Raw genomic sequence first — 26,887 nt, 5'->3', positions numbered from 1 at the left:
ACCACAGAACATGGTCTTCAGAAGCGCCATCTATTTCCCCTTCCCTTGGCTTTGCCACTTAGCTTTGCCAGGTTGCCTGTTGCGTTATTTGATATTGTGCCAGTCCCTCTGTGGGATCCCAGTCCTGGGCATGTCAGAGGTCACTGTGCCTCTACGTCCAATGCCACCATGGTCGTGAGCTCCTGGTGACACGGTGACTATGCCCACAGTTCTGGATTTAGTCTGTTCTTCCCCTCACCTTTTTATCTGAACCAGCACTATTCTATTCACTTTCCTGTTTTTTTCTTTTTAAGAATATTTTTATGGTGGTAAATAGCATTAATTACATTCACATTATTGTGCTACCATCACTACTGTCCATTCACAAAATTTTTTTCTTCATCACAAATAGAAACTCTGTACCTGTTAAATAATAACCCCACCCAAACTCTTTCCCCCTAGTCCCTGACAACCTCCACTCTATTTCCAGTCCTTATGCATGTGTGCCTAGAATAGGCACTTCATATAAGGAGAATCATATAATATTGATACTTTTGTTTCTGACTTGTTTTATTTAGTATAATGTTTTCTTTTTTAAGTTAAATTTTTTAATTTTTATTGAATTTATTGGAATGACATTGGTTAATAATTGCATAATGTTTTCAGGTTTCACCCATGTTGTAGCATGTATCAGAATCTCATTCCTTTTTAAGGCTGAATATTTTCATTGTATGGATGTGCCCCATTTTGTCTGTCAATTCATCTGTTGATGGATGCTCTCTTTTCTTTCATGAAACTTTGTGCTATCAAAATTTGCAGTGACATGGAGGGAACGAGCCTGCTTTTTAAAAAGATTTTATTTATCTTTAGAAAGGGGAGAAAGAGGGAGAGAAAAATCTATATGAGAGAAACATTGATCAGGTGCCTCTTGCATGCCCCCACCAGGGACCTAGCCAGCCACCCAGGTATGTGCCCTGCCTGACAGTGAATCGAACCTGAGACCTTTTGGTTTTCGGGACAATGCCCTTTCAACCAACTGAGCCACACCTGTCAGGGACAGCCTACTCTTCCCTTGAAGCAGGAAATAGGAGAGTCACCTTCCCAGGTGGTGGGGACTTGCTCTCAATTGTGTGGTTTACAAAGTCTGCTCTGAAGCCTCTTCTAGGATGTCACCATTCCAAAGGTCTCTCTTTCAGCAGGTGACACTACCTGGACCTGGAAGTGCTAGTTGGAAAGGAGAGGAGGAGTTGTTTGGGACTCCAATCTCGCCTTTGCCTGCCTTCCTGAGGACAGAGCCTACTACTGATTGCCAGGAGTGCTCTGTTTTCAGTACTGTAGGCAAAAGGTGTAGAGACTGGAGCAGCTTTTGTTTTGTCTTTTTATAGTTCTGAGTTTTTTCTTGTTTTGTTTATGTATTTCTTCTCCTGTCAACTCTGTCATTTATGGTCTGCTCAGCTTCGATGCCCTTCAGTATTTCTGTATCTACTCCACTATAATCACAGGGTTTCCTAATTCAGGCGTGTCCTGTGTTCTTTATTTAGACTCTGTGTCTCGGAGTTCCCGGAGGGGAAGGGCCCCCTTCCTTCCTTTCTCTGAATCTTCCTACATCCCTTTTTGTTCTCCTTTCTCTGTTTTGCACCCCTCAATGCCAGGAATTGCATATCCTCTATCTCGGCTACAGTCTGTACCCTCAAGGTGTCTAGGGCCTAAAAGGATGACACACGCCGCATTATACATACCCTCAGAGTATGTCACCATTGCCTCTGGCAGAAAGTAGGAAAACCCATGAGTCTGAGCTCATCAGGACAGGAATCCTTCAGCTCCAAAGTCCTGGGTTGGGTCTAAAATTCTCTTATTTTATACAGGCTGCTCTCTTGCTCTCTTATTCCTGTTTCTCTTGACTTTCTTTGTAGGACCTTGGAGCATGTAGTATGTCTTAGCTTTTTTAAGGCTCTTTCTGCAGTTGCATGGCCTTCACTGAGTCATGCCACCTTAAGACCATGTGTTATAAAATCTGTGGGTGGAATAATGTCATCAGTTTTGTCTGTCTTAAAATTCTGTCCCAGAGATAACACATCAGAGTGCTTTGAAACTGTGACGCGTTGCCCGGATGTGAGTTCTTACCACGACCTTTTTCTTTTAAAAAAAAAAATGTATTTATTTATTTATTTAGAGAAGGAGAAGGTAGGGAGAAAGAGTGGGAGAGAAAGAAAGAAACATCAATCAGTTGTCTCTTGCTTGTGACCCAACTGAGGGTCAGGCCTGCAAGCCAGGCATGTGCCTTGACTGGGAATCAAACCAGTGAACTTTTGCTTTGCAGAATGACACCCAACCATCGGAGCCATGCCAGCCAGGGCCACAACTTTCTTTGATGCTCATGAACTTTTCTTTCTTACCAACTCCACTTAAGAGGGAAGGCAGATTCCCCAGATATATATGCAAAAGGTGGAGTTGCTGGAGAAGTCCATGAATGGTAGTACCAACGTCTACCTGGTACGTAGAGCCCACAAAGAGGCCAGAGGCACTGGGATCCCTGACAAGGAGTAGCCTCCCTTTGTTTCCATTGTTCAATTGCTTTTTAATGCAGTTAGTCTTCATCTAAGGGCTCTGGGCCTTTATACCCAAAAGAAGTAATAGTCCTTTCAACTTCTTTGTGAAGTAGGTTACTCTCCTTATCTGTATTTTTCAGATAATGAAATTAAGGCCCAGGAAGAATGGATTTAGAGGGTGTTGTGCTGAGGGGAAGGCAAGTGTAGTGCTAGTTGGGAAGAGCTATGATAGAAGAGCCTGTATCTGTGAGGAGCAAGAGCTTGGCCAACACTCAGCAATCTGACCCCCAGACAGAGCTCCAAGCCGCCTGGGCCCACAAGTCTGGCTGCTTTGGCATCTTCAGCCTTTCTAGTGCATCCCCTAGTCAAACTGGATTCACTTTTGGTTTTCTTTTTAGAGATTTCTCGGGGTCTGTGACCCAAGGCAGCGTGCCACACTGACATGACAGTTAATTGCACCTGCTAGCCCATAAGGCAGGGTGTAAAAACAGCAGAAAGATGTCCCCTTCAGATGAATACAGCCCGATGGTTCACAGCCTATCCAGCAACACTTAGGGCGTTTCATCTCCCAACAACCTTCTCACTTAGTGCCCAGGTTCAGGACAAACTCTGCACATGTGTAGAGCAGCTCTGGGAAGCCCTAAGAAAGCTCTCCTTGATTCAGGGTATAGGCCTGAGCCTAGGCTGTGAGTGAGCTCTCTTGCAGCAGCTTGATGGCTACAACCGGCCCTGGTGGTGTCATGTCAGATGCACACAGGTGATCGTGTTCTTCATTTGATACCTAATACAGATTACTTTGCATCATCTGCATCTGCCTATATCCTGCTTTCCAATCTGTATTCTACCTCTTCTTGTCCCAGTGCCCAGCACAGTGTTTGACTCATAGATACTTCACTGTAAGGTATAATACAATGTAAAATTTTATTAGACTTTCCCCAAAGTTCCCTGAATGGCTGTGATTCTGGGATGCTATGAGATGTTTGATGCAGTTGGCAGGGCAAGTTGGGTATCTGATCCCTGAAAAAGCCAGGAACTTACCAGCTAGTGCAATTACTACTGATGAACTGGTGATTAGGTCTGGCCTGCCTCCTAGCATGCAGTCATTTGACCCCTGGTCCCATATGCATACATGGTACTCACCTACAATGGTGCCACAGTAACTGCTTCTGGGAGCCAAGCTGGCATCAGCTCTGGAGGTGATGGAGGAGGAGGAAGCATCGTACAATGCAGGAGGCTGCCCGGGAGTATGAAAGGGAACTCCTTAGCCAGGTGGCTCTGCTCAGCTAACAGCTCCTGCTGGGAGAACATAGTAGCATTTTGGCTCCTGACACTGTTCTGCCCATCTGGCTCCTTTAGAACTAGAATTGAAGACTCCTGACCAGAGGACCTGGGAAGGTTGTACGCTGATGCCAGTTTAGGGAGTGGAGAGTGGGGTGGGTCTCAATCCTGTGCAACAGCACCTATACATATCACTTCTGGAGATAGTTATCTCACCAAGTTTCTTGCAGGCAGAACTCAGAGCCTTGCCTTTCTCAAAGCAGTTCATTTAGCCTCCGGTTTCCCTGCCTCCTATGTTAGCTCAGTTGAGCATCGGATATAGGAAAGTACTCATTTTCCTGTTTACTTCCTAGGTTTATCTCACCTCCTAGTAGTGCCTTTTCATTCTATAAATGGGATCTTCCACCCTGGCCTCTCCAGAAGAATGGGAACTGTCAGGACTGCCCATTTTCTTTCCTCTATGACCTTCCGTAACCCTTTCATTTTACCATATTCCCCTCCTATCTTGGCTGTTGAAACTATTCCCATAGGAAGAAGAAGGTAGTTCACCCTCCCACCCCTTCTTAGGGCCAAACTTCTGTTTGTTATCTTGGAAACCATGGCAACACTGCCCAAGAGGCCACTTCTACCATCTTGGACATTAATGTTCCAAAGCCTTATGCTCCTAGCTACGGGCTCTCTAAAACTTTTTTCCAAAGGGGGACAGGAGCCTCTGATTTTTCAGATCTGCTATAAGCAGGAGGTTTTAAACTAACCAACCCCTAGATAATTCTTTTACAAGTGGGTTAGGAATGGGAGCAATGTTCTCTGTAGGACCTGAAGTATGAATATAGTAACATTAGCTGAAAGTCTGGAAGAGTATTCTGGAATGTGGTCTACACTTATGTGTGTGTGTGTTCTTTTCTTCTTTCCCCTTCTCACACTCAATTACTCAGAAGACTGGTGTTGGATGTGGTTATCTTTCAGCTTACACCAACTTTTTCCTGCTTTTTCTTCCCCTTGACATGTTTGTCCTTCTTGCTTGGGTACTACCTTTTAAAGCCCCAAGCTGGGAGTCCGGGCAGATGGGATGATTAACTGCAGAAGCCCAACAGACAAATTCCACAGCCTTAGACGGCAAAGTTTCCATAGCCTCACTGCTGTGGGACTTCCCCCACAGAAGAGTTCTCTTTCTTGAGCTGGCTGTTGGAGGAGGGAGAGGAGAGAGCAGGCTGGTGTGTCCTTGGCTACTCTTTGGATTTGACTGCTTGCAGAAGGGAGAGTTCAGTGTCTGAAACCCTGAAGGGAGGGCATTGCCCGCATCCCCCCTCTCAGAAAAGGTGTGTTCTCTGGGTGATGGAGATCTTACTAATTTGTACCAGCTGACCAGGGTGTGTGAGACTAGAGAAGCTGGGAAGAGGGCTCCTGCAGACTTTTGTGTATAGAAGCAAATGTGAGACAAATGGTGTGAGATGCCTACTAAGGTCCTGCTCTGCTGGGTTGGGGTGCCTTTTGCTCCTGTTCCTCCTCTTGTCCCTTCTATGAGTCCTTGAATTTTTGCATAGCAGTGGGGAGATATGAAAGAAGGCAGCTATGTTTTGAGGGTGTTCGAGTTAGCCTCCTTATGCCTTCTTTCTACCTAAGCTTTACAGGCTCAGAGTAGAATTGAGGTGTGACAGTAGTACCATCTTGCAGCTTGTAGTTAGGAAGGGCTAGCTTATCATGCTCAATTCTTGAATTTCCAGTTTGTGTGGGAGCATTTAAAAGAGCCAGAGTCAAAGACTGTAATCCTAAGTGCCTTTTATATTTATCAAATATCCCAGCTCCTTCCTATTCATCAGACCACTTCCCTGTTTATGATGGATTGGAAACTTCACTGAGCACACCAAATCCTGACTTCAGTTTTTAATTCATAGGAATATTGTCGTATCTTTCCCCTTCCTCCATCTCTGTTAGGGCTCTTCATTTTTTAGTCCATTAGCAGTTTGCCTCTGCTTCAAGCATAGTTAGATGCTGCATATTTGACTTAGCCAGGCAAGCTTCAGGTAGATTTAGGAAAGTACATATTGGCTCATAAGAGTTTGTCTTGTGTGCCTTTGGCCCATCATCCATGACCCCTAGCCATTGCAGCCCCACAAGTGCCTGACTTGCTTCTCAGCATATCTATATTCCTTCCACTATTTGAGCCAGTATGGACTAGACAGGGCTGGTTGGTTTCAGAAATTACCCAGGTAAGGAGAATGGAATTCCATCCAAGTATACTGCCTCTGGAGATGTGTAAAGAGAGAATAAGAGAGATTTGGAGATTGAGGTAGGTAGTGGGGGTGAGATAGAGAGAGATTTCAATAGAGAATAGAAGGAGAGAGGAAGACAGGGAGAGATAAGGAAAAAGCTATACATAGATCTGAAAAACAAAGTAAGAAGTTTGGGAATGAGGTGTACAGAGAAAAATGAGGAGGTGGAAAGAGTTTGGTACTAGATAGTTTTCCCATGATTTCTGGCAGCTGAGTGCTTCAGAAATAATCTAGAAAACATCCTTTTTTGCCACTTCCTACAGAACTCTCCACCATCACCATCACCATAGTTCTCCTCCCCTGTCTTTTCTCAAAGGCTCTGCAGTGGTGTTTAAAATGCTGTGTGTAGGAGTTTAGAATCAAATAGGTGTTGAGAGAACTTAAAATCTTTATGGTTCTTTTTGTATCTCCATAGAGAGTGGATGATTTGCACAGTGATAGCTGGTCTCCCTTTTGCCTATACCAGAAAAGCCCTGCACTATGTCCTGGAGAATAAGCAAAATATGCCTTCAGTCCATTCAGTCTTCCAACTCCAGGGCCCAAAGAGAGAGGGGGTGGAGAGGGGACAAGCGCTGAAAGAGTGTTTCCAGGGACTTATAGATAACTGATTCTCTCTGGAGATGGCCAGAGAAAGATGGCTCATTCATTAACTGTGCATGTTAGGTCAGGCACTGGCTCAGAGATTGGGAAAGAGGTGATACAACCTTTCTGTTCACTTAGAAGAATACACAATACCTTCCACTTTCTCTTTCCTGTGACTTGCATCAACAATGGCCAGCTGAGACTGAGTCACCTTTTGTCTCCTGCCCTTTGTCTCTTTCAACAAAGGGCCCTGTGTCCATCATTATGGATCCTGAACCCTTGAGTAAATAGTTATTCTTTCTAGCCCATGATTTTTGGAAGCTTACTCTACCTTGGTGACTCTGAGGCATGTCTTTGTCTTTTTATATATTTCAAAGTAATGGCCACTCAGCTTGAGTGGCCATTACCCTAAGACTCAGACACACCAGTGTCTGGGATACTAGCTCACCTGTGATACCTTTGTATCAGCCTCCTTCCAGCTGTCCAGGATGGTGCCCATACTGAACCTTTTTTAACCCTCTCCCATCTCCTTTCCTACCCTACGGGAACAGTGGGATGCTGATGACAGTTGGTTTGACAGGCTTAGAAACCATGCCTGCTTTGCTGTTTTGACCTCCAGGTGCTGCCAAGGCTGATTTCTGTCCTAAGTTCTGATTTTCCCAGCAAGACTTTGTCAGCTAACCATTGCTGTCAGCTAGGACTTTGACTGCTCCAGGGGCAGTAGAGGATGCTTCCCTGATGGAAGCAGCAGCAGCCGCCCCTGCCCCCACCTTCTTTCCTCCTCATGGGGTTTGTTCTCACTGATACCCTGTCAGAGCTATGGTGGCATCTAAAAGGCATTTGGTTATAATCTCAGATGGAAGGAGTCAGAACAGGCTGTGGGATTTTCTCTTCTTCACACTGCCCTAACTTTACTTTTATCTGATTACTGTGCATCCACAGTTGGAGTGGGGGGTGGAGTTCTCTTCCTAAGAGCATACCAGTTCAAAGGAACTGGGATAAAGTGGAGAAAGAGGGATGATAAAATCCTGCATCATCTTTTGTATTCCAACTGACTGTTTCTGGAAGGTGATTCTTTTTCTCTTACTTAGATGTCATTTAGTGATTGACAGCCTATAGCATATTTATCAAAGTCAGTATACGCTTTCAGCTTAGTTGTGTGTGACTCCAATGGCAAATTCTGATCACTCTCTACCTCCTCTGCCAAAAACCTTTCCCAGGTACCTGGGGCATATGTGTCCCAAGAAGAATCAGCCTCGCTTTAGATCATTCTTCAGAATCTGAATCTTGAATTCTGACTCCTTGGTGCTGGCTAAAATTATAAATCTTGTTGTGCAGAACCTCACTAAGGAGTGACAACAGTATGAAAGTTCTCTGTACAAGTGGAGGAAAAACATGGTCCCATCAGAGGCACCACCAGAGGTTATTCCCTTTGGACCTCCAGCAGGGCTAGGCTCCATGCTGGGTGGCACTGCACACATGGGACTGGGGAACTCTGCTTTGAGGCTCTCTTCCCATGACCCCTGGTGGAATCCTCAGTATCTTCATCCTGATGACATTGGAAGCCAGTGGGGGGTGGTGGAGAGGGATAGGGGTGTAAAAAATGCTGCTGGCTGGAGCCTGGCTTTGACAGGAAGAATACCCAGTGCTTTTGTCTTCTGTCAGTAATGGTGCAGAGATGAGACAACCCTGAGTTTTGGCCTTTCATCACGATGAGCTGAGACAGAGGTACGTATGCACCAGAAGCTCTGCCTTCCCTTCTCTAAAGGAACTCACCCTCTTAGCCGTGCTCCTCTCTTCAGGCTTCTCCTTGCTGGCTCAAGTCCTGAGCTGTATTTTCTGGCTCTATTCTTTTTGTTCCTGAGAAAATTGTGATGGCTCTTTTTTATTTTTATTTTTTAAGCTCTTTTAGGGGGCTGGGAAAGGAAAACTTTAAAATAATGAAAAACAGACCACTCTGCCATTACAGGCACATAAATAGCTGCACCGTGGCCAGGCTGCACACTCACTTTGCCATAGCAACCTAAACCGAGTGTTTACAGCAGCTTGTCACCAACTGCAAAACAGCAGCTGCTGCTGCCCGCCAGCTGCCTTGCGCCCCCTCAGAGCAGTGGGCAGATGCCCTCCACATAGAGGTTTTACAGAGGGTCATGAGCCAGCCCTTCTGGAGGGCCTTGGGGGTGGCAGGGGAAAGGTAGCCTGGGTCTAGATGTGCCATGGAGCTGTAGTACTTGGGGAGCCGAAAGTGAGTGGTGGGTGTCTTTTGTTCTCTCATTTTCCTCCTCTGGCTCTCATCTCCTACCAACAAGGGAAACAGGAGTGCAGGGGGTGCTTAGCGCCACCTGAGTCAGAGGGGATCTGGGTGTTTCTCTGACCTTGATGAGGGAACCCATTTTAACTTTCTGAATAAATCTTGGCTTCTGCTATAGCCTGCCCAGGGAACACTGTTTTCTCACAGAAGAGGGGCTTTTCCTTGGGGAGGTCGGGGGTCTCTCTGGGAAAGGGAACTGCCCTGAGATAAAGGGAAGCAGAACATCCTGGAAGGGCTGGAGGAGGGAGAGGGGAAAGCAGGAGGAGATAGAAGACAAGACCCTGTACCTCACCTGTTGGCCTAGCTGTGGGGCAGTGTTTGGACTGGACCCCATTCAAGGCCTTAAAGTGAGTTAGCCTTATCTTGTTGGAAGTTGTCACGATACTGTTTGCAGAGATGCTTCATAACTTCTGCAGCGTTAGAAAGTGTCATCCTTAGACCAGCAGCGTCAGCATCTTCTTGTTAGGGAACTTGTTAGAAATTGTCAGGCCCCACCCTAGGACTCCTAATGCAGAAACTCTGGGAGTTGGCCCAGCAATAGGCTTTAACCAGCCCTCCTGGGATCCTAGTGCACATTCAAGTTTGAAAACCACTGCTCTGAAGCACCATGCAAGTGCAAGGGAGTGTGATTGGTCTACTTTCTCAAGCCCCAGGCTGACTTGTGGCTCCCATCTGTGCAGCAAGTGAACCTAGAAAGAGTGGAACTGGGGTAGTGAGGTGACCGGTTACTAGGGAGTACTCCCAGCTCTTTCCTGGTAAACACCCACTTCTCAGCATGGAATTCTTGCCCATTTGCCTGAAATGTCCTGAAAATAGCTAGGCTGAGAAAAGAGTGGAATAGGCATAGCGTGTGGTTCTCTGTACTCAGTACAGGTGAACTGTCACGGAGGGGACAGAGGTAATGGTGCTGGCCAGGTGTGTTGCCCAGTGTGTTGTACTACAACTAGCATCTGGGCCACACAGGAATGTTATTTTGCTTCCTCTCTTTCTGAGCCCCTGGAGAAAGAGAAGCTGCCCACAGCAATCCCTTTTGGTGGATGAGATGTGGCATCCTCAGTCTGTGGCCAGGCAGCTTTCTCCTTACCCCTGAGAGCTCCAACAGAACCTAAGCTCTGGGAGCAAAAAGGTCCTGACCCAGTAGCCAAGGGAGACTGACCTCCCTCTCCCTCTCCATGAGTATGGCATGATTCTGCTGAAATTTGTTTCTAAAAATAATGCAGGATCCAATCCAGCTGCTAAAAAGCCCTTTATTCCCTTGGAACCAAATTGTGGAACAACCACAGCAGCCCCAAGAAAGGCAATCTGTGTTGCCCAAGAGAGTGAACATACTAGATATTTGAATGTTACTGCTCAAGGCCTGCCTCCTGTCTGCTAGCCTAGTAGCTTCCTGTCCCAGGTCCAAGGAGCTGCACCTCACTTAGTATGAAAGACAGAACTTTGCTAACTCATATCCTGAGCATTTTCCACAATCGGAGGGGAGGGATCAAGAGAAGCTGCCAGCATCACTTTCATCAAACAGCAGACCTTCTTGATGGCACTGTCACTCCCACCTGAAATCAGTTCTGTCCTCCTTAACTGAAGAAAATGGTTGGTATTTCTGTTTCATCCTTTACATTTTTTTAAACTCTAGCTTGCTGTGAATACCCCCACACTCCTGAGTCACAGGAGGCTATAGAGGTGACCTGGGCCAGTATGACTCAGATTAGTATTTAGAAAAGGGTACATCCCCCCATGGCTCTGGGGCTGAGAGACTGCCCTTTCTCATCTTGATATATTGATGCTGTTTTGGGGATGGAGGTGCGGCAGGAGGCATTGCCCTCTCAGGCACATTCCTGGTTTGGTTTCCTGATCCATGCCATGAAGCTACTTGTCTTCATCTTGACCAACAGGTCAGATGATCAAGAACGGACTGGCAACCTTGGTTCAGTTCTTGGTATCACTTTTGAGAAAGTTTGTGCTATCTATGGGCCCTACCTTCTCCCTGCCCTCTGAAGCCATCTGGCCAGAACTGATAAGTTTTGTCATCATTGTCATAACCTACCTTAGACCATACAACTCTTTCAGGTCTGAAAGGTTTCAACTTCCTGGCATGTTTATTTTTATTTTTTTGGACTTCAGGCACAGAGTGAGTACTGACTTGATCAGTAATGGACTCATGGCCCATTATTATTGGTTTATTCCCCCTTCCTATACACTTGGTGTTTCCCCATACTCCATGTCCGTTCTCTTTTTTGCTTATGAGCAGCATTCTAATGTATCTTTTTGTTTAAATATGTTCCTTAAAATGTATAGAATTACTTTATCCCTGGCTGGTGTAGCTCAGTGGATTAAACGTGGGCCTGTGATCCAAAGGGTTGCCAGTTCTATTCCCAGTCATGGCACATGCTTGGGTTGCAGGCCAGGTCCCCACTTTGGGGTGTGTGATAGCAACTACACATTAATGTTTCTCTCCCTCTCTTTCTCCTCCTCTTAAGATCACCAATATTGTCTTGCATATCTCTAATCTGTGTTTCTAACTATTGCATAATATTCCCTGTTATCTAGCTTATTCATCACTGGGAGAGGAGATCCCAGGTTGCCTTCAGCTCCCTGTCATCACAAACAATGTTCCACAGAACATCCTTGCATACGTCCCCTTCTGGACCTGCGTCAGAATTTCTCTGGGAGATGCACCCAGGATATGCATTGGCTTAGCTTGCCCAAAAAGTACCAGGTGGCTCTGGGGAGAAGGGATAAATTCTGGGTCCTTGAGACCCAGAGGTTGAAAGTGACACATTTTTTCCAGACAGATGCTTTAATTTTGGTACTACATTTCTGAAGCTGAGTTGAAAACGCTGCCAGGGTAGCAGACTTAGGGAGGGTCAGGGTCAGCACCACATGTGCATGTGTGTTTGCTGTGCTCACACCCCACCTCCTAATTAGGAAGTGGTGTTCTCTCTTTAGGAAGGGCTGAGAATTAGCATAAGGTTCCAGGCCCACAGGCCCCAGTGTGATATCCTGTGGTCAGTGCAGAGGCCTGGTTTTGGTTGCCAACCCCTCACTGGGCTTCCTGGCATGGGCCTGGTAGCTGCTGATGGTAACAGGTGATGCTGCCCACCACCTGAACTTTAGCCAATGTGCTCTGTCTCTGACCTTCTTCCCACATGCCTCCACAGAGCCTCAGTAGATTGAAGGGGAGGGTACATGCTCAGGTCTGCTTCTGCAAGCCAGTAGGCATTAGAGGAACAATAAGGGCAGGCAGGCATGGGGAGGCAAGGAAGACCTGGGACCACAGTAAGAATGGCTACCAATCCTGAGTGGTGGGAATTAGCAAGGGTGGGCTAGAATCTGGGTCATGGAAGTAAGGAGCTGTAATGAGGAGGGAGCAGAGCAGCCTCTGTGTGGAGTTTGGCCCTTCTGAGAGAAGGGCCAGCTAGGGCGGGGTAGGGATGGGGTTGTTTCAGGCTCTGCAGCCCGCTCATTGAGAAACTTGCAGCTTTCTTGACAGGGTGTGGCCCTGAGAAGCACAGGAGTGCCTGAGAGAAGGAGTAAAGCTTAAGACCCTGGAGGTGCTAGCACAGGAAATGCCCCTGCTGGAGAAAAGAGAGAATCTAGAGCAGGATCTCTCTGAGCTTCCAAGTCAGTACGGGTTGCAAGGCCCAGAGTATGAGATGATAGAGTGGAAGAACCCCTGAACCCCGTTCCCAGAATCTCCAAATTCGAATTGGATATGCTTGATATCATGCCAGTCTAGAGCCAACTATATTCTGGCTGGGGAGATACTATGTGTGTTGGGTTGGGGATGAGCTGGGGTGTTTGCCCCTGATAAGCCCTACACCTGCCCAGAAAGTACAAAGAAGTTAAGGAAGTGCTTCCCTGCCCTGTTACATGGGCAAGGGGCAGATAGGTTTATGTGGATCTTCTCATCAGGCTTTAGAAAGTAAATCCATAGCTTTCCTTAGTGTCCTTGTACTTGAGGTAGGGAGGCTTTGAGTCCAGACAAGGGCACACATTCTGGCTTTCTGAATCTGTATTCCCCTATTTCCCTGCTCTGAAACTGGGTGCCTCCTTAAAGGGTTGTTGGTAAGGATCCAGTGAAACAATGGATGTCATAATGATAATATCTACTGTGTGTGGACCAACCACTGCATAGCCACTCTGCTAAGCACTACATAATAGTACATGTATTTGTGTGTGTATGTACATATATATACATATATATGATTTTCTCTAATTTTCACATAAAGTGCCTAGCATGCATGGTACCTGGCTCATTGCAGGTACTCAATGGATATTATTTCCTTCCTTTCCCAACCCCACCTGGGATGAGGAAGGGAGCATCTGGATCAAAGAAAAAAGAACAGGTTTTGCTTTGGAGGGCTGGGGGTGTGGCCCTGAAGCAGTTTTCATATTTCTGTCTGGTTCATTCTCACAGGGGGAGGGGGACAGCCTGCCTTCCCACCCCTCCCTGCTTATCCCAGGTCTTCCCATCTTCATCCTCAGGACCCACATGGCAGTGATGCTGGCACTCCAAGCATCTCGAGCGCCACCACTGCCTTGCTCCTGAGCACAAGCTCTCAGCCCAGTGAGGAGGGCAGGGTAGGGCAAGGAACAACAGTCTGCTCTATTGAGCAGCCCCACCTGCAGCCCAGAGGCCAAAGTTGAGTGTAGGTGCTTATTATTATTCCAGACAGGTCTGGCTGCAGTGCTGCCCTAGCCAGAAGCCCTGGCCCCTGGCCCCTCCTGTTGCCTTACTCCCACCTCCATTCATACTGCATTTCTTGTGCACTCATACCACATTTAATAGCCACCTTTGGGCAGGGGAGACTCAGGGGGTGGGTGCCTTTCAGAACCTCATAATATCCCCTACAGAGGATTTACTTTTCTTCCTCACATTCTGGAGATCTATCTGTTCTTTAGCATCCTGGGAAATTTTCCAATAATAAAGGAGGACAAAATTGGAGGAAACACAGCGTCCGACTATTGCTTATGATTTGGTGGCTTAAGCCATGGCTTAAGCTGCTTGTCCCAAGCAGGTCCTCTTTTCTGGAACTTGGTAATGAACCTAGCTGCAGACTGACTTATCAGAAAGTGTGGGGTGTTTACTTCTCAGGAATATATGGGAATAGGAGGTAGGTTCTATTTTATTCTCACTGCCTGGGATACCATGGAGGTGATTCTGAAACAGAAAGAGCAAGGGTAAGAGTGAGCATTACCTTTAGATGGAAATGGGTATTTTCTGTACCCAAGAATTTCTAAGTATATTTGCTACTATGTTCCCTGCACCCTTCTTGCCACACAACTAATTGGCTGTAAAGCAAATTTGCCATAAAAACGTAAAATAATGAAAAATAAAAGAAAGACATTAAAAAGAACATAATTAAACATGAAAAATTAAGAACAAAATTTAAAAGACTTTATTGAGAAAAGTGGAAATACGTGTTTTTCATTCATAGTATTATACTTTGTTGTCGTCGTTGTTGTTGAGTCAACAACAACAATTTCTTCTTCCTTTATTAAGAGAGGTATCCATTTGTGCAGCTTGGTAAACTTTTGGTTTCGATGAGTGGAAGAGCTGACTTTGCTCACTGAGGCTTTGCAAACTGATCTGTGATTATTTTCTAGTAGAGCGTACAATCTGGTGTTACATGGAGCTTCATAATCTGCTTTGCATGTAGTCACTATCATCTACTATTTTAAGACCACCGTGTCTACTCACCACTGTACATTATGAGGGATGAGGTTTATATAATGTAAGAATTGGCATAACTACTAGAACTTCATCCATGGAGAAATGAAACCAAACTGACAACTCACTTAAATGTATGAAATCTGCCAAATATAAACCAAATTGTCTTCCAGTTATTTGATCTTTTACGGCAAAATTGCCTTATGGCTATTTTTTTTTTAGTTGTGTGGCAGAGATTCTTGTGCCAAAGATGTTTACAGGGAAACTACCAGCACAACCCCAGAAACGCCTGCATTTTAAAGGACCTCTTATGTGCTTGTCAGAAAATGAGGAGGTTTAGACTCAGGGAAGGAGTAAGGTATAACAAACAAAAACACCAGACAGTCAAGGTCACTGACTTGCCAAAGACCAAACCCTTTTTATCTCCTTGGACCTCAGTGTCTTCATCTGTAAGAGGGGGAAAAGGACACACAGCTGTCCTACCTAGAATTGATATGACAGTGCTCTCACATGTCATTACAAATTATAGAACACGTTACAGGACTTTAGGAGAAAAAATTAAAATGATCTTATGATCATGTGTGATTTCTTGGCCCTGCAGGAAGGGATGAGAGACTTTACTCTTCCATTCTGTCATCCCTTAAGCTGGCAAAATGCTAGAAACAAAGAGTAAAAACATACCTTACCCAGAATGCTCAGAGCCAGATGATTAATTCTGACCTTACAAGAGGTGTTACCTCCCAGGCGTCTGAGCGTGTTGTGTCTTGAGGCGGAGGTAGTATGAGCACTTACAGATTATTCTTTGCCAGTTGCCTAATAAGGTTAGGGGCTAGACAAGCTCAGCAGTTGCAGGAGCTCATATTCTAAGAGCTCAAAAAGAAACATGGGCACCTGCTACACCTCTGAATCCTGGAAGAACTTTCATGGAGAAATAAACTGGATTCCCAGCTAAGCATTGCCCCTTTGACTTTGTGCCCGCAACTTAGTGTTTGACCTCTTGAGTATGTGTCTCTACAGCAACTTGAAGCAGACAACAAACCTCATTTTTCCCCACAAGCCCCATGTGTTCTAATCTTAAGTGACTTTTTCTCATTGGTTGCCTATGCTAAGGCACAAAAAGGAAGAAACTCCCCTCTTTGATACCTTGAGGAGAGATTCAAAGTAAGGAATTCTGACTTAGACTGTTCCTTCTTCTCTAGACATCCAAGGCTATATAGCCTAGTGGTTGTAGCTATCTAATGGTTATTGCTAGTGAAGCATTGTTGGAATTTTCCTTTCTCCCTCTGGAAAGGAGAGATGGAGAGACACATGGAACTTACTGCCTTTCTCCTTAAATGGCTAGACAACAATTTAATCATTAAGATCAAATTCAGCTTTTTTCAATTACTTGAGTATCTATACTAGATACTGGGCATCTTTCATTTAAGATTTCCAAGCACAGTTTCTATCTATAATCCCATTCCTTCATCACTTTTTTAGGATGCTATGAAAAGGTATGGCTGATTCTTCCCCCAGGTTAAGGTGGGAGGAACTGAGCCCTAAGAAGACTAAGTGAATTGCCTGGAGGGTGCCTGGGAAGATGGTCAGTCTAGTTCTGAAGCTGCTACTGATTATTCAATAAAAAATTTAGCTGAATGCCCACCCTGTGCAGGCTCTCTAGGCACTGGGGTAAAGTAGTGAACAAGATGAGTAAAATCCTTGCCTTTGTGGAACAAACATTATAGTGGGTGGAGACAATGAAAATAAAATGGGATTTTTCAGTTCAGCACACTATCAGCGCTATTCTCAACATCCTCTTGAAAGCTTGAATTCTTCATAACAATCAACATGGGCTTCTTGGTGCTATAGCCCTTCCCACTGCTTCAGAACAAGTTCCAAGGAGAGGCTGAACTGGAGAGAAAATTCTGTGGTACTGTTACCACTATGCCAGTCTGAATGAAAGGAACTGGACACAATGCCTCAGGTTTTTTCCAGACCTCCTGTTCCCCAGGATTCTCTGATGGCATCTAAAAAGAAAGGGGGTGTGATATTTAAAAAATAATAACCAAAAACCCTGCTTGCTTAACCCTTTATAGGTCAGAGTAACTCTAAAAATCTGACAGAAGGAGGCAGCAAAAGGCCCATTTGTGGGGGGGGGGGGGGGGTCTGTTATCACCTCTATCCCAAGGGATCCTGCTGAGAACAAGATTGATTGGAATCAGCAGAATCTTTGGCCACATGGGATTTTTGGAAAAGTAATTGATAAAAGAGTCAAGTCCCTATCTGATAGTTCCCATGCTTCTTTCTTCACCTTCTAGAAGTGAAGATGTCCTCTATTTATTAGAGAGAGGCTGACTAGAGCTCCTTCTTGCTACCCTCTGGTAACTGAACTCAAATCAACAGGGACTGTTTAACCAAGGCTGAGCCTCCAGGGTTCTGGTTCAGGAAGAGCCCTTTCACATTTCAGCAGATCCTGGATGACATGCAGAAGCCACTCTCTGAAGCTGAACCTGAGAACAGGGCTCATGATAAGCTCTCTTTCCACCTTCAGCCTCCATATCCTCACCTATACATAGCTCTGCTCCTCTCCACATGGTGCTTGGGAGCATGGGGGAGAGTGGTAGGCTGGCAGGCCACCCTCTGGATGGAGCACTCATGTCTGGACTCCTTTTCTGACTTCTTCTCACCTCTTAGAAGTGAGGTCAAGATGAATGGATTCTGTGGTGGGACCCCCAAATAGGGAGAATATCAGAGCCATGAGAGGTCATAACCTTATATTTCCAAGTTTCTGAAGTTGTGGGATTTGTGTTGCATGGTCTGGGAGAGATAAGATATGAAGAACAGGGTTTATCTGAAATTACATCCTTGCATTGGACTCTACAGACTCCTGAGGCCTCTGAGAGAAGAAGGGGACTCTCTGAAATTAGTTTACTCAGCTCAGGATTCCGCTATCAGTTCAGGTTGGGCACCAACTGTCACCTCTACCCTTGTGCTGGAAAGAGTATCTCTTGCCTTTGCAGGTTCTGGTTCACCATGGCTACTCTAATTGTTTCTTTTTGTCTGTCTTTGAATCTTTATTTCAGAGATCCAGTTGTCATTGGTATCCAGGGAGCCCTCCTCATCCTCCTGCTGCTTCTCTACCACTGCAGTTGCTATTTGTTGCTAAGGTTGCCTCCATGGTAACGTGCACATCCTGTTTACACCTCCATATGGACAAGTTAGTCTAAGCTAGGAACCTACCTACCCTGGACAACCACTGCCACCACCACCTGGGGACACCAATCATCGTGACACGTGGTCCGGCTTCCACTCAGTTCCCCCATCCTCTTCCTTTTCTTGCTGCCAAGCTTCAAAAGAAACAGCATCTGTGCTAAGGCTCTGACGTTTATTGCACAAGATATAGTCAATCAGTTTTCTAACTGGGCTCCCACAGAAGCAAGAGGTAGGAAGAAGGCAGAGAAGCAGCAGACCCTGATCAGTTGAAGAGAAACTTCACATTTTCTCTAACTGAGGGGCTTAGAAACAGCAGGCAAAATGACAAGCCCAACAGAACATGCCTTGCCAGCCAACTCGATGGTTGAGAGCCACGAAGGGGACTTTGGCTGCTCAGTAATGGACCTAAGGAAGCTCATGGAGCTGCGTTCGACTGATGCAATGAACCAGATCAGTGTCCACTATGGAGGTGTAATGAATCTCTGCCGAAGACTGAAAACCAACCCTGTGGAAGGTAAAGGCCATATCAGGAGTGGGAAATTGGAGGAGGTGGCTAGTATTAAAAATACTGTTTTTCCAGCTTCTAGGAGAGATTGGTATATCTGTGCCTAGTGGGGAAAGTATGGTATGTGAAGCACTAAAAGGAGGTGAGGCCATAGGGAGCCATTCCCCCCCCCCCATCAGACATGATGTTTGGGGAATGTGGTATTGTCTGGAAATCATTCTTTCCTCTTTTTCCTGTATCCATGCACAGAAATGAGGGTATTTATCTCTATTTTGGAAATAGTTATGCTAGCGATGCTTTCATCATTAAATAATCATCAAGTCCCTTATTCTGTGTCCATCTTTGATAGCAGCAGTTTAACATATAATTCTTCCCTGCACTGATCTTACAGTGTGATTGGAGAGGACAGGCACAACAAAAAATGAGTAAGTCCTTCCACCTGATGTAGCATTTCTCTAATATGTACAGTTTATACCCCCCAAATTTTTTAATTACTCCCAATTCTTATCATGGAATTATTGATGACATATTTAGCCCTGCCTGATACACTTTCAATATAGGTCTTCTTAATCTATACTTTAAAAACATGAAAAAATACAGCTTTATGCTTGCATGGCTCAGCCCAGTTGCCCAGTGAGCCATGGTAATATGAAATTTTCCCCCATCAGCATGGAGAAAGGACAAAAATGAGCCGTGCTTCCTTCCCTTTTGCCTGGTTTCAGCATCTGTGTTACAGGTTCTTGTTGATCCTAATGGTCAGTCAGGCCATGGTTGTGTAGAATGAGATGGAGCAAAGATCCTGTCTTTAAAAGCCTCTCAAGGTATACTATTTCTGAGCCTTCCATGGAGGCTGCATCATATTTCTTAACAGTTCTAAGGATTCTTTGGGATTTCTATTTTATTTTTTATTTATTTATTTTTAGAGAGAGGGGAAAGGAGGGAGAAAGAGAGGGAGAGAAATGTCGATGTGTGAGAGAAACATCAATCTACTGTGCCCCCACTGGGGTGACTAAACCTGCAACCCACACATATGCCCTGACTGGGAATCGAACCCGTGACCTTTTGCTTTGCAGAATGATGTCCAACCAACTGAGCCACACTAATCAAGTCCTTTAAGGTTTTTTTTAAAAGGGAGGGATAGAGATTTTGATCTAGATAACTGTTCATTGCCTGAGCCTTGCTTTCTTTGTAGTCTGAGATAACTTCTATACATGTTTTCTTTACTTCTAGATTCAGTTTCCTGTCTTACAGGCTTTGATTCAAATATTAGCTCTTCCATTTACTAGTTGAGTATTGTTAAACAGTTTACTCGGTCTCTCTGAGTCTGTTTCTTCTTTGAGAGTTATTGGGACTAAATACTATAATGTATGTACTGTAATCAAGCATAAGTGGGGGTTCAATAAATTAGCTGTCTTGGATTAAAACAGAGCCCACAAGTCTGAAGATATTTGCAACCACTTTCTACTTCCCCCATTCACCTCTTAAGGTCAAAAAGAGATCTGGTCCAGATGGAAGAGCTTAGTTACTTTCACATGGCTCAGTCTTTGCTTTCTGGCTGGTACCTAATAACTGCTCTTTGGCACTGCCTTTTTCTTGTCAGCTAAATTTTTTTATTTGGCCACTCTTGTGGTAATATTGACCTTAAAGAGGACTGTTCCTATTAGGTTTTTACTGAGATAATGCACCCATTAGAATTTAGACTGGATTTTTCTTTTTCTTTTTCTTTATCCCTTTGGTCAGTTGTTTCTCTCAGAAAGTGAAACTCAGGAGTTCAATTCCCAAATTTTCAACTCCTTTGTCATAACTTCTGCTGTTTACTTTCTGGTTCCTAAAGAGTTTCCGTCCCTAAAGAACAACATATGTTCTACTTTAATGTAACTTCAGATATCAAATGTTACAGATGTAGTTAATCTCTTAGATTCTTTCCCAGTCCAGTTTCAGACTGAGAGTTGAAAGCCTCCCCTTCGGATAGCAGGGGCCTGTTGCCACAGACCCTGGTCATGCTTAGATCACCACACTTCCACCATTGGCACAGTTGTCCACTGCCATTCTCCTGCTTCGTAGATCACAAATACGTATCTTGATTTGTTTCAGTGTAAGACTTATCATGGTGCTGGTCCTTCAGCTGGGAAGTTAGGGTGTCAGAAAACAACTTTCCATGAGTAATTTTTAGCTCCCCAATGCCAACAATGACCTCCTCATGTGTGAGGGGTAGGAAAGGACACCAGCTATGACATAGGAGTCTCTCCCCAGACATGGCGATGCTGAGCTGCTTATTTGGGCAGGCCAAGAAAAAAGCATCAGCATCAGGTGCTCCACTGAGTTGATGCTAGAAAAAGCCAGTCTGTTCACAGAAGACCACACTGAGGTGCCTGACAGCCTAGCGTAGTTTTGTCACTTGTGGGAGGTTCCTGTAGGCTAATAATAAGAATAAAGAAATTTACTTGGTGCTTGAATTCTGTTGGTTGGAAATCAAGATGAGGTAAGATTGGAAAGATTAATTGCTAGAGTATGACCCTTCTCCTTTATTTTTTGGCTGACAGCACTTAAGTATAGATTGACAGTATTTTTAAAACCATGTCTACTAAGGGGCCTTACAGAAGTTGTAGTTCATAACATTTCTGTCAAAAACATGGCTTTTTAAAATTTTCTTTCAATTATAGTTTACATTCCATATTATTTTGTGTTAGTTTCACGTGTACAGCATAGTGGTTAGATAATCCAATACTTTACAAACTGTTCCTCCTGATATTTTCAGTACCCATCTGGCACCATATATAGTATTGCAATATTATTGACTATATTTCCTATGCTGTACTTTACATCCCCAGTATTATTTTGTAACTACTCATTAGTACTTTTTAAGCCCTTCACCCAGTCCCCCAACCTATCCCTCACTCTGGCAACCATCAGTTGGTTCTCTGTATCTATGAATCTGTTTCAGTTTTGTTCATTTATTTTATTCTTTGGATTCCACCTATAAGTAAAATCATATTTGTGTTTTTCTGACTGACTTATTTCACTTAGCATAATACCCTCCACACCACTACAAACAGTAACACTTCATTTTTTTTTCTGGATGAGCAATATTCCATTGTATATATGTACCACAGCTTTTTTGTTCATTCATCTGTTGATGGACACTTGGATTCTCTATCTTGACTAAGGTAAATAACACTGCAATGGACATAGGGGTCATATGTTCTTTCACATTACTGTTTTGGGTTTCTTGGGATATATGCCTAGAAGAGGAGTCCCTGGGTCATAAGGCAGTTCCATTTTTAAATTTTTGAGGAACCTCCATACTGTTTTTCATAGTGGCTGCATCAATCTGCATTCCCACCAACAATGCACTAGGGTTCCCTTTTCTCCACATCTTTGCCAACACTTGTTTTTTGTTAATTTAGTAATGATAGCCACTCTGACAGGTGCAAGAGGATATAGCATTGTGGTTTTCATTTGTGTTTCTCTGATGATTAGTGACACTAAGTATCTTTTCTTCTGTCTATTGGCAGTCTCTATGCCCTCTTTGGAGAAGTGTCTATTCAGGTCTTCTGCTCCTTTTTTAATTGGATTGTTTGGGTTTTTTGGTGTTGAGTTGTATGACTTATTTACAAATTTTGGATATTGACCCCTTATTGGATATATCATTGGGGGAATGTCTTCTTCCATCCTGTAGATTGTCTTTTCATTTTGTTGATGGTTTCCTTTGCTGTGCAAAAACTTTAGTTTGATGTAGTCCCATTTGTTTATTTTTTTTTATTTTGTTTCCCTTGGTTGAGGTGACATATCAGAAAAATATCACTAAGAGAAATGTCAGAGATTCTACTGCCTATGTTTTCTTCTAGTAGTATGTTTTCTTCTTTTATTGTTTCAAGTTTTATATTTAAATCTTTAATTCATTTTGAATTTATTGTATATGATGTGAGAAGGTGGTCTGTTTTCACTTTTTGCATTTATCTGTCCAGTTTTCCCAACACCATTTATTGAATAGGCTGTCTTTTCCCCACTGTATGTTCTTGCATCCTCTGTCAAATATTAATTGACCATTGTGAGAGTGAGTTTAGCCTTGGCTGGTGTACCTCAGTGGATTGAGCATGGGCCTGCAAACCAAAGGATCACGGTTCAATGCCCAGTCAGGGCACATGTCTGGGTTGCAGGCCAGTTCCCAGCAGGGGATGCACTAGAGGCAACCTTACATTGATATGTCTTTCCCTCTCTCCTTCCCTTCCCCTCTAAAGATAAATAAATCAAATATTTTTTAAAAAAAGAGTGAGTTTATTTCTGGGCTCTCTATTCTGTTTCATTGATCTATATGTCTGTTTTTATGCTAGTACCATTATGTTTTTTCATTACTGTAGCCTATAGTTTGATATCAAGTAGTGTAATACCTCAAACTTTGTTCTTCTGTCTCAAGATTTCTGTGGCTATTTGGGTCTTTTGTTGTTCCATATAAATTTGTGGATTATTTGTTCTAGTTCTTTGTAAATGCCATAGGTATTTTGATAGGAATTGTGTTGAATCTCTAGGTTTGAGTAATATGGACATCTTAATGTTAATTCTTCCTATCCATGAGCATAGTACTTGCTTCCATTTATTTGTATCTTCTTCAATTTTTTTCTTCGGTGTCTTATTATTTTCAGAGTATAGATCTTTACCTCATTGTTTAAATTTATTCATAAGGGGTTTTTTTTTAGATGATTGTAAGTGGGATTGTTTTCTTAGTTTCTGTTTCTAATAGTTTATTATTGGTGTATAAAGAATGCAATTGATATCTGAATATTTACTTTGTATCCTTCTACTTTACTGAATTCATTTACCAGTCTGTTCGGTTTTTGGTGGAATATTTAGGGTTCTCCATGTACAGTATCATGTCATCTGCAACTAATGACAGTTTTACTTCTTTTCCAATTTGGATTCCTTTTATTTCTTCTTCTTGTCTGATTGCTATGGCTAGGACTTCCAGTACTGTGTCGAATAAAACCGGTGAAAGTAGACATCTCTTGTCTTGTTCCTGATTTTAAGGGAAATCCATGTGTTTTTCCCCATTGAATATGATGCTCACTGTAGATTTTTCATATGTGGCCTTTATGGTGTGGAAGTATGTTCCTTCTTTTCCCCATTTGGTGAGAGTTTTTTTTTTTATCATAAATGAGTACTGGATTTTGTCAGATGCTTTTTCTACATCTGTTGATATGATATATAATTTTTTATTCTTCCTTTTGTTTATGTGATATATCATGTTAATTGATTTTCAGATATTATACCAACCTTGTACCCCAGGAATAAATACCATTTGGTCATGATGTGTGATGTTTCTAATATATTGCTGAATTTAGTTTGCTAATATTTTGTTGAGTTTTTTTGCATCTATGTTCAGGGATATTGGCCTATAATTTTTTTTCTTTGTAGTATCTTTATCTGGTTTTGAAATTAAGATAATGCTGGTCTTATAAAATGAGCTTGGGAGTCTTCCTTCCTCTTGAATTTTTTTGAATAATTTCAGAAGGATAGATGTTCGTTCATCTTTGAATATTTGGTAAAATTCACCTGTAAAGCCATCCAGTCCAGGACTTTTGTTCATTGGGAATGTTTTGATTACTACTTCGATTTCATTGATTATAATCAATCTGTTCAGATTTTGTGTTTCTTCTTGTTTTGGTTTTGAAAGACTGTATATTTCTAGGAATTTATCCAGTTCTTCCAGATTGTCCAAGTTGTTGGCATATAATTGTTCCCAATATTTTCTTATAATCTTTTATATTTCTGTGGTATCAGTTATTACTTCTTTTTCCTAACATGGCTTTATTATTGCAGACCTACACCATTCTAGAGGCAAACGAGACTTAATTTTAATTCTTTTTCTCCCTCTGTCTCTCTCTCTGTCTCTCTCTCTCTCTCTCTTTGTGTTTTAACAGGCCAAAGGTTTAAATTATTTGCCTAAACCCTTACCACAGTGTAGAACACAATGGACTATTTCATGTTTCTGACTCATAGTCCTTCAATGCTCTGCTGCTCCATGCTAGACCAGCAACAGGGAATATCAAAGCATGGATAATTTAAGCTTGTTTTATACTTGTCAACATAAGAACGTCCAAACCTGTACAGAATTTTTATTAGAATTTACTTGAGCCGCACTAATGTTGTGCCTAGAAGCAAGACCTCAGATGCTCTAAACAGAGAATGGCAGCTTTGTAGCTTCTTTTGTATATTTGGAATTAAGGAGGGAAAATAAGGAGGATTGCATGAAGGTGAAAGAAAGCAAGGCAGGAAATTTCTGTGATTGGATTACAGAATGTATAAATTCTTCTTTCCCTGTAGAACTTTTGCATATTGGTCCTCAGCTGTGCTACCCTTTTTAGGAGAAAGAAAGATATTTTATAAGGAGCAGCCAACAATAAGAAGGTCTATGCCCTGACCTGAAAGGGAAGCCTTAAGTAAAAAATAAATCACTGTCTGTGGGGTTTTGTTCAGAAATGTAAAAACGCTATTCCTGTTAAATTTGGACCTAGGAGAATGTTGATGGGAATTCTATTTCGTGTTGCCTCTGTGCTCCTTCTTATCTCCTCTGCAGAGCTGCGGGTGTGACAGTCAGACACAGAGGGCTTTCAGTGCCTTTACAACCACATTTAACACAATTTAATATCTGGCAGGTGCTGAGGACACAGTGGTGAACACAACAGGCACAGTTCTTCCTTCCATAGAGCTTAGGCTACAAGAAAATACACAGAAATTAATGCAGTTTCTGAAATGTTGTCATAGTGCTATGGTGGATGTTGTGGGGGCACCAAGTATGGGGACCTAGGCTGAAGGGATTGTAACAGATGGAGGACACTTGGGAGTTGGAGATAAGAATTTTGTACCATCTGCTTGCCTTGGGAATCTCTTGCTTGGCTATACTCTATGATAATTGTGGGGGAGAATGAACTTTCCTCTACCCTAATAGTTCTTCTGTCTGGTCTGATAATCAAATAGACATGAGAAAGATTAGCAAGAGAAAACAGCCAAATCTAATAAATACATGTGTATGGAAACCCCACATGCGTACTGTGTCTGGGTACCCTGAATACAGGAGAGAGTTAGAGACCCCACTTGCAGGAGAGGTTCAGAGATAGAAAGGAGGTTTGAGGTATGTGACAGCTGGTGATGAGGAAATGTGCCTTGGGGGCTTCAAGGGTCATTGCAGGATAATAAGAAGAACAAATGTTTAGTAAGTAAAAGTTTGTTCTGCATATGAGTAGGTCAAAATGTTATCTCCCATAAGCTCTTATTTATGGGTGAGGCTTCTAGTTCAAGTTATTCTAGTAGTTAAAGGGAGGGGCAAAAGTTTCTCTTGAGCCTTAAGCGAAAATTGCCTTTAGCTCAGAACAATCCACACACTACAGAAGCACATCTTTGGGTCGCTTGTTCTGAACCCCGTATAATTGCTACCACTTACTGAATGTTCCTGGCAGCAGGTGTGAGCATCTTTGCCTTGCATAGTCACTGAGCATCTACTACGTTTAGGGAGCTGAGATTCTCTAGGGAGTAAATGGCAGGAGGGGAAAGAATCTGCTTCAAGACAGTCAGCCCAAGTTATAATTTTGGTTCATTAACTGCAGGATTTAGGTTAATTACTCCTCCATCTTAAGAATTTTGAGGTTTAACTGTTACCATGTTTTCTGAGATCAGCAGCACATTCTACCAAGAATTGTTCATTTTTCCACAAACTTGGACATCCCGGAGTTGGGCTCTTCCTCACTGTGGCAGATTGAAATTTCTAATAGAATTGTCTAGTAGATTGGACACATAGCCCCAATAAATATTCATCTACAACACTACTGTATTAGTACTTATAACACTAATATTACTTACCTATTAAGATATGCAAGAAATAAAAATGTGTGAAGTAATAGAAAAAGTCCTACTATTTTTCCATGTATCAACAGATGGGTGCACACCCCCTACTTAGAGACCACTGCTTTAGGAATGTTAGTGTTAGTGGGGAATGTACAGGAACTGGACAAGTAAATATAGGATGGAATGGATACGAGAAGATGGGCAGCTGGCTTCTTTGAGATGTTCCTCCCTATCTCTGGTTTAGAATATCCATTTTATGAGCTCGTCAATTTTAGGACAGAGAAGCACAGCAGAGCTTCCTCTCTTTCCTCATGCCCACTGCCCCATAGCCATCACCTTGAACCCTTGTCCCAGTTATACTAAGATGCCAAATAAATTATTCGTAAAAACAATTTATGAGGGCATGACTGCAGAGATTAACAATCTGCAGAGGTCATACTTTGGGCAGATATACTAGCCCTCCTTCCAGATGTCAGAGAGAATCCTGACCCATGTGGCTCATGGCTGAGCAGCAGGTTTGATCCTGATCCATGTTTCTCTCCCTCTTTTCCTCCTTCCCTTTCCCTCTCTCTAAAAAATAAATAAATAAAAATTTTAAAAAACAAGATGTGAGAGAGACTCAAAAGAATATCTTGGAAAGAGGGGTCCGCGTAGATGTGGACAGACCAGCTTAAACAGCCAGAAAGCAGCTATGCCATGATGTGAGTAGTT

The 26,887-nt window shown here is 43.2% G+C and overlaps 1 protein-coding gene across 6 annotated transcripts in view; it reads left to right on the top strand.

Moving 5' to 3' along the window:
• Window positions 1-26,887, top strand: part of ATP2B4 (ATPase plasma membrane Ca2+ transporting 4) — a 98,058-nt gene that overhangs the window by 25,775 nt on the left and 45,396 nt on the right. For all 6 annotated transcript variants that reach the window (XM_053667925.1, XM_053667924.1, XM_053667929.1 and 3 more), the window contains exon 2: window positions 17,703-18,346. In XM_053667925.1, coding sequence (XP_053523900.1) covers window positions 18,154-18,346 — 193 coding nt within the window. In that variant the 5' untranslated portion in view covers window positions 17,703-18,153. The remainder of the gene's footprint in view (window positions 1-17,702; window positions 18,347-26,887) is intronic.

Source organism: Artibeus jamaicensis, unplaced genomic scaffold (genome assembly GCF_021234435.1).
Source record: "Artibeus jamaicensis isolate MK-2021 breed Jamaican fruit bat unplaced genomic scaffold, CSHL_Jam_final contig_475, whole genome shotgun sequence".
Taxonomy (NCBI): domain Eukaryota; kingdom Metazoa; phylum Chordata; class Mammalia; order Chiroptera; family Phyllostomidae; genus Artibeus; species Artibeus jamaicensis.
The sequence above is the reverse complement of the archived record's forward strand: the minus strand, read 5'-3'. Positions and strand labels throughout refer to the sequence as shown.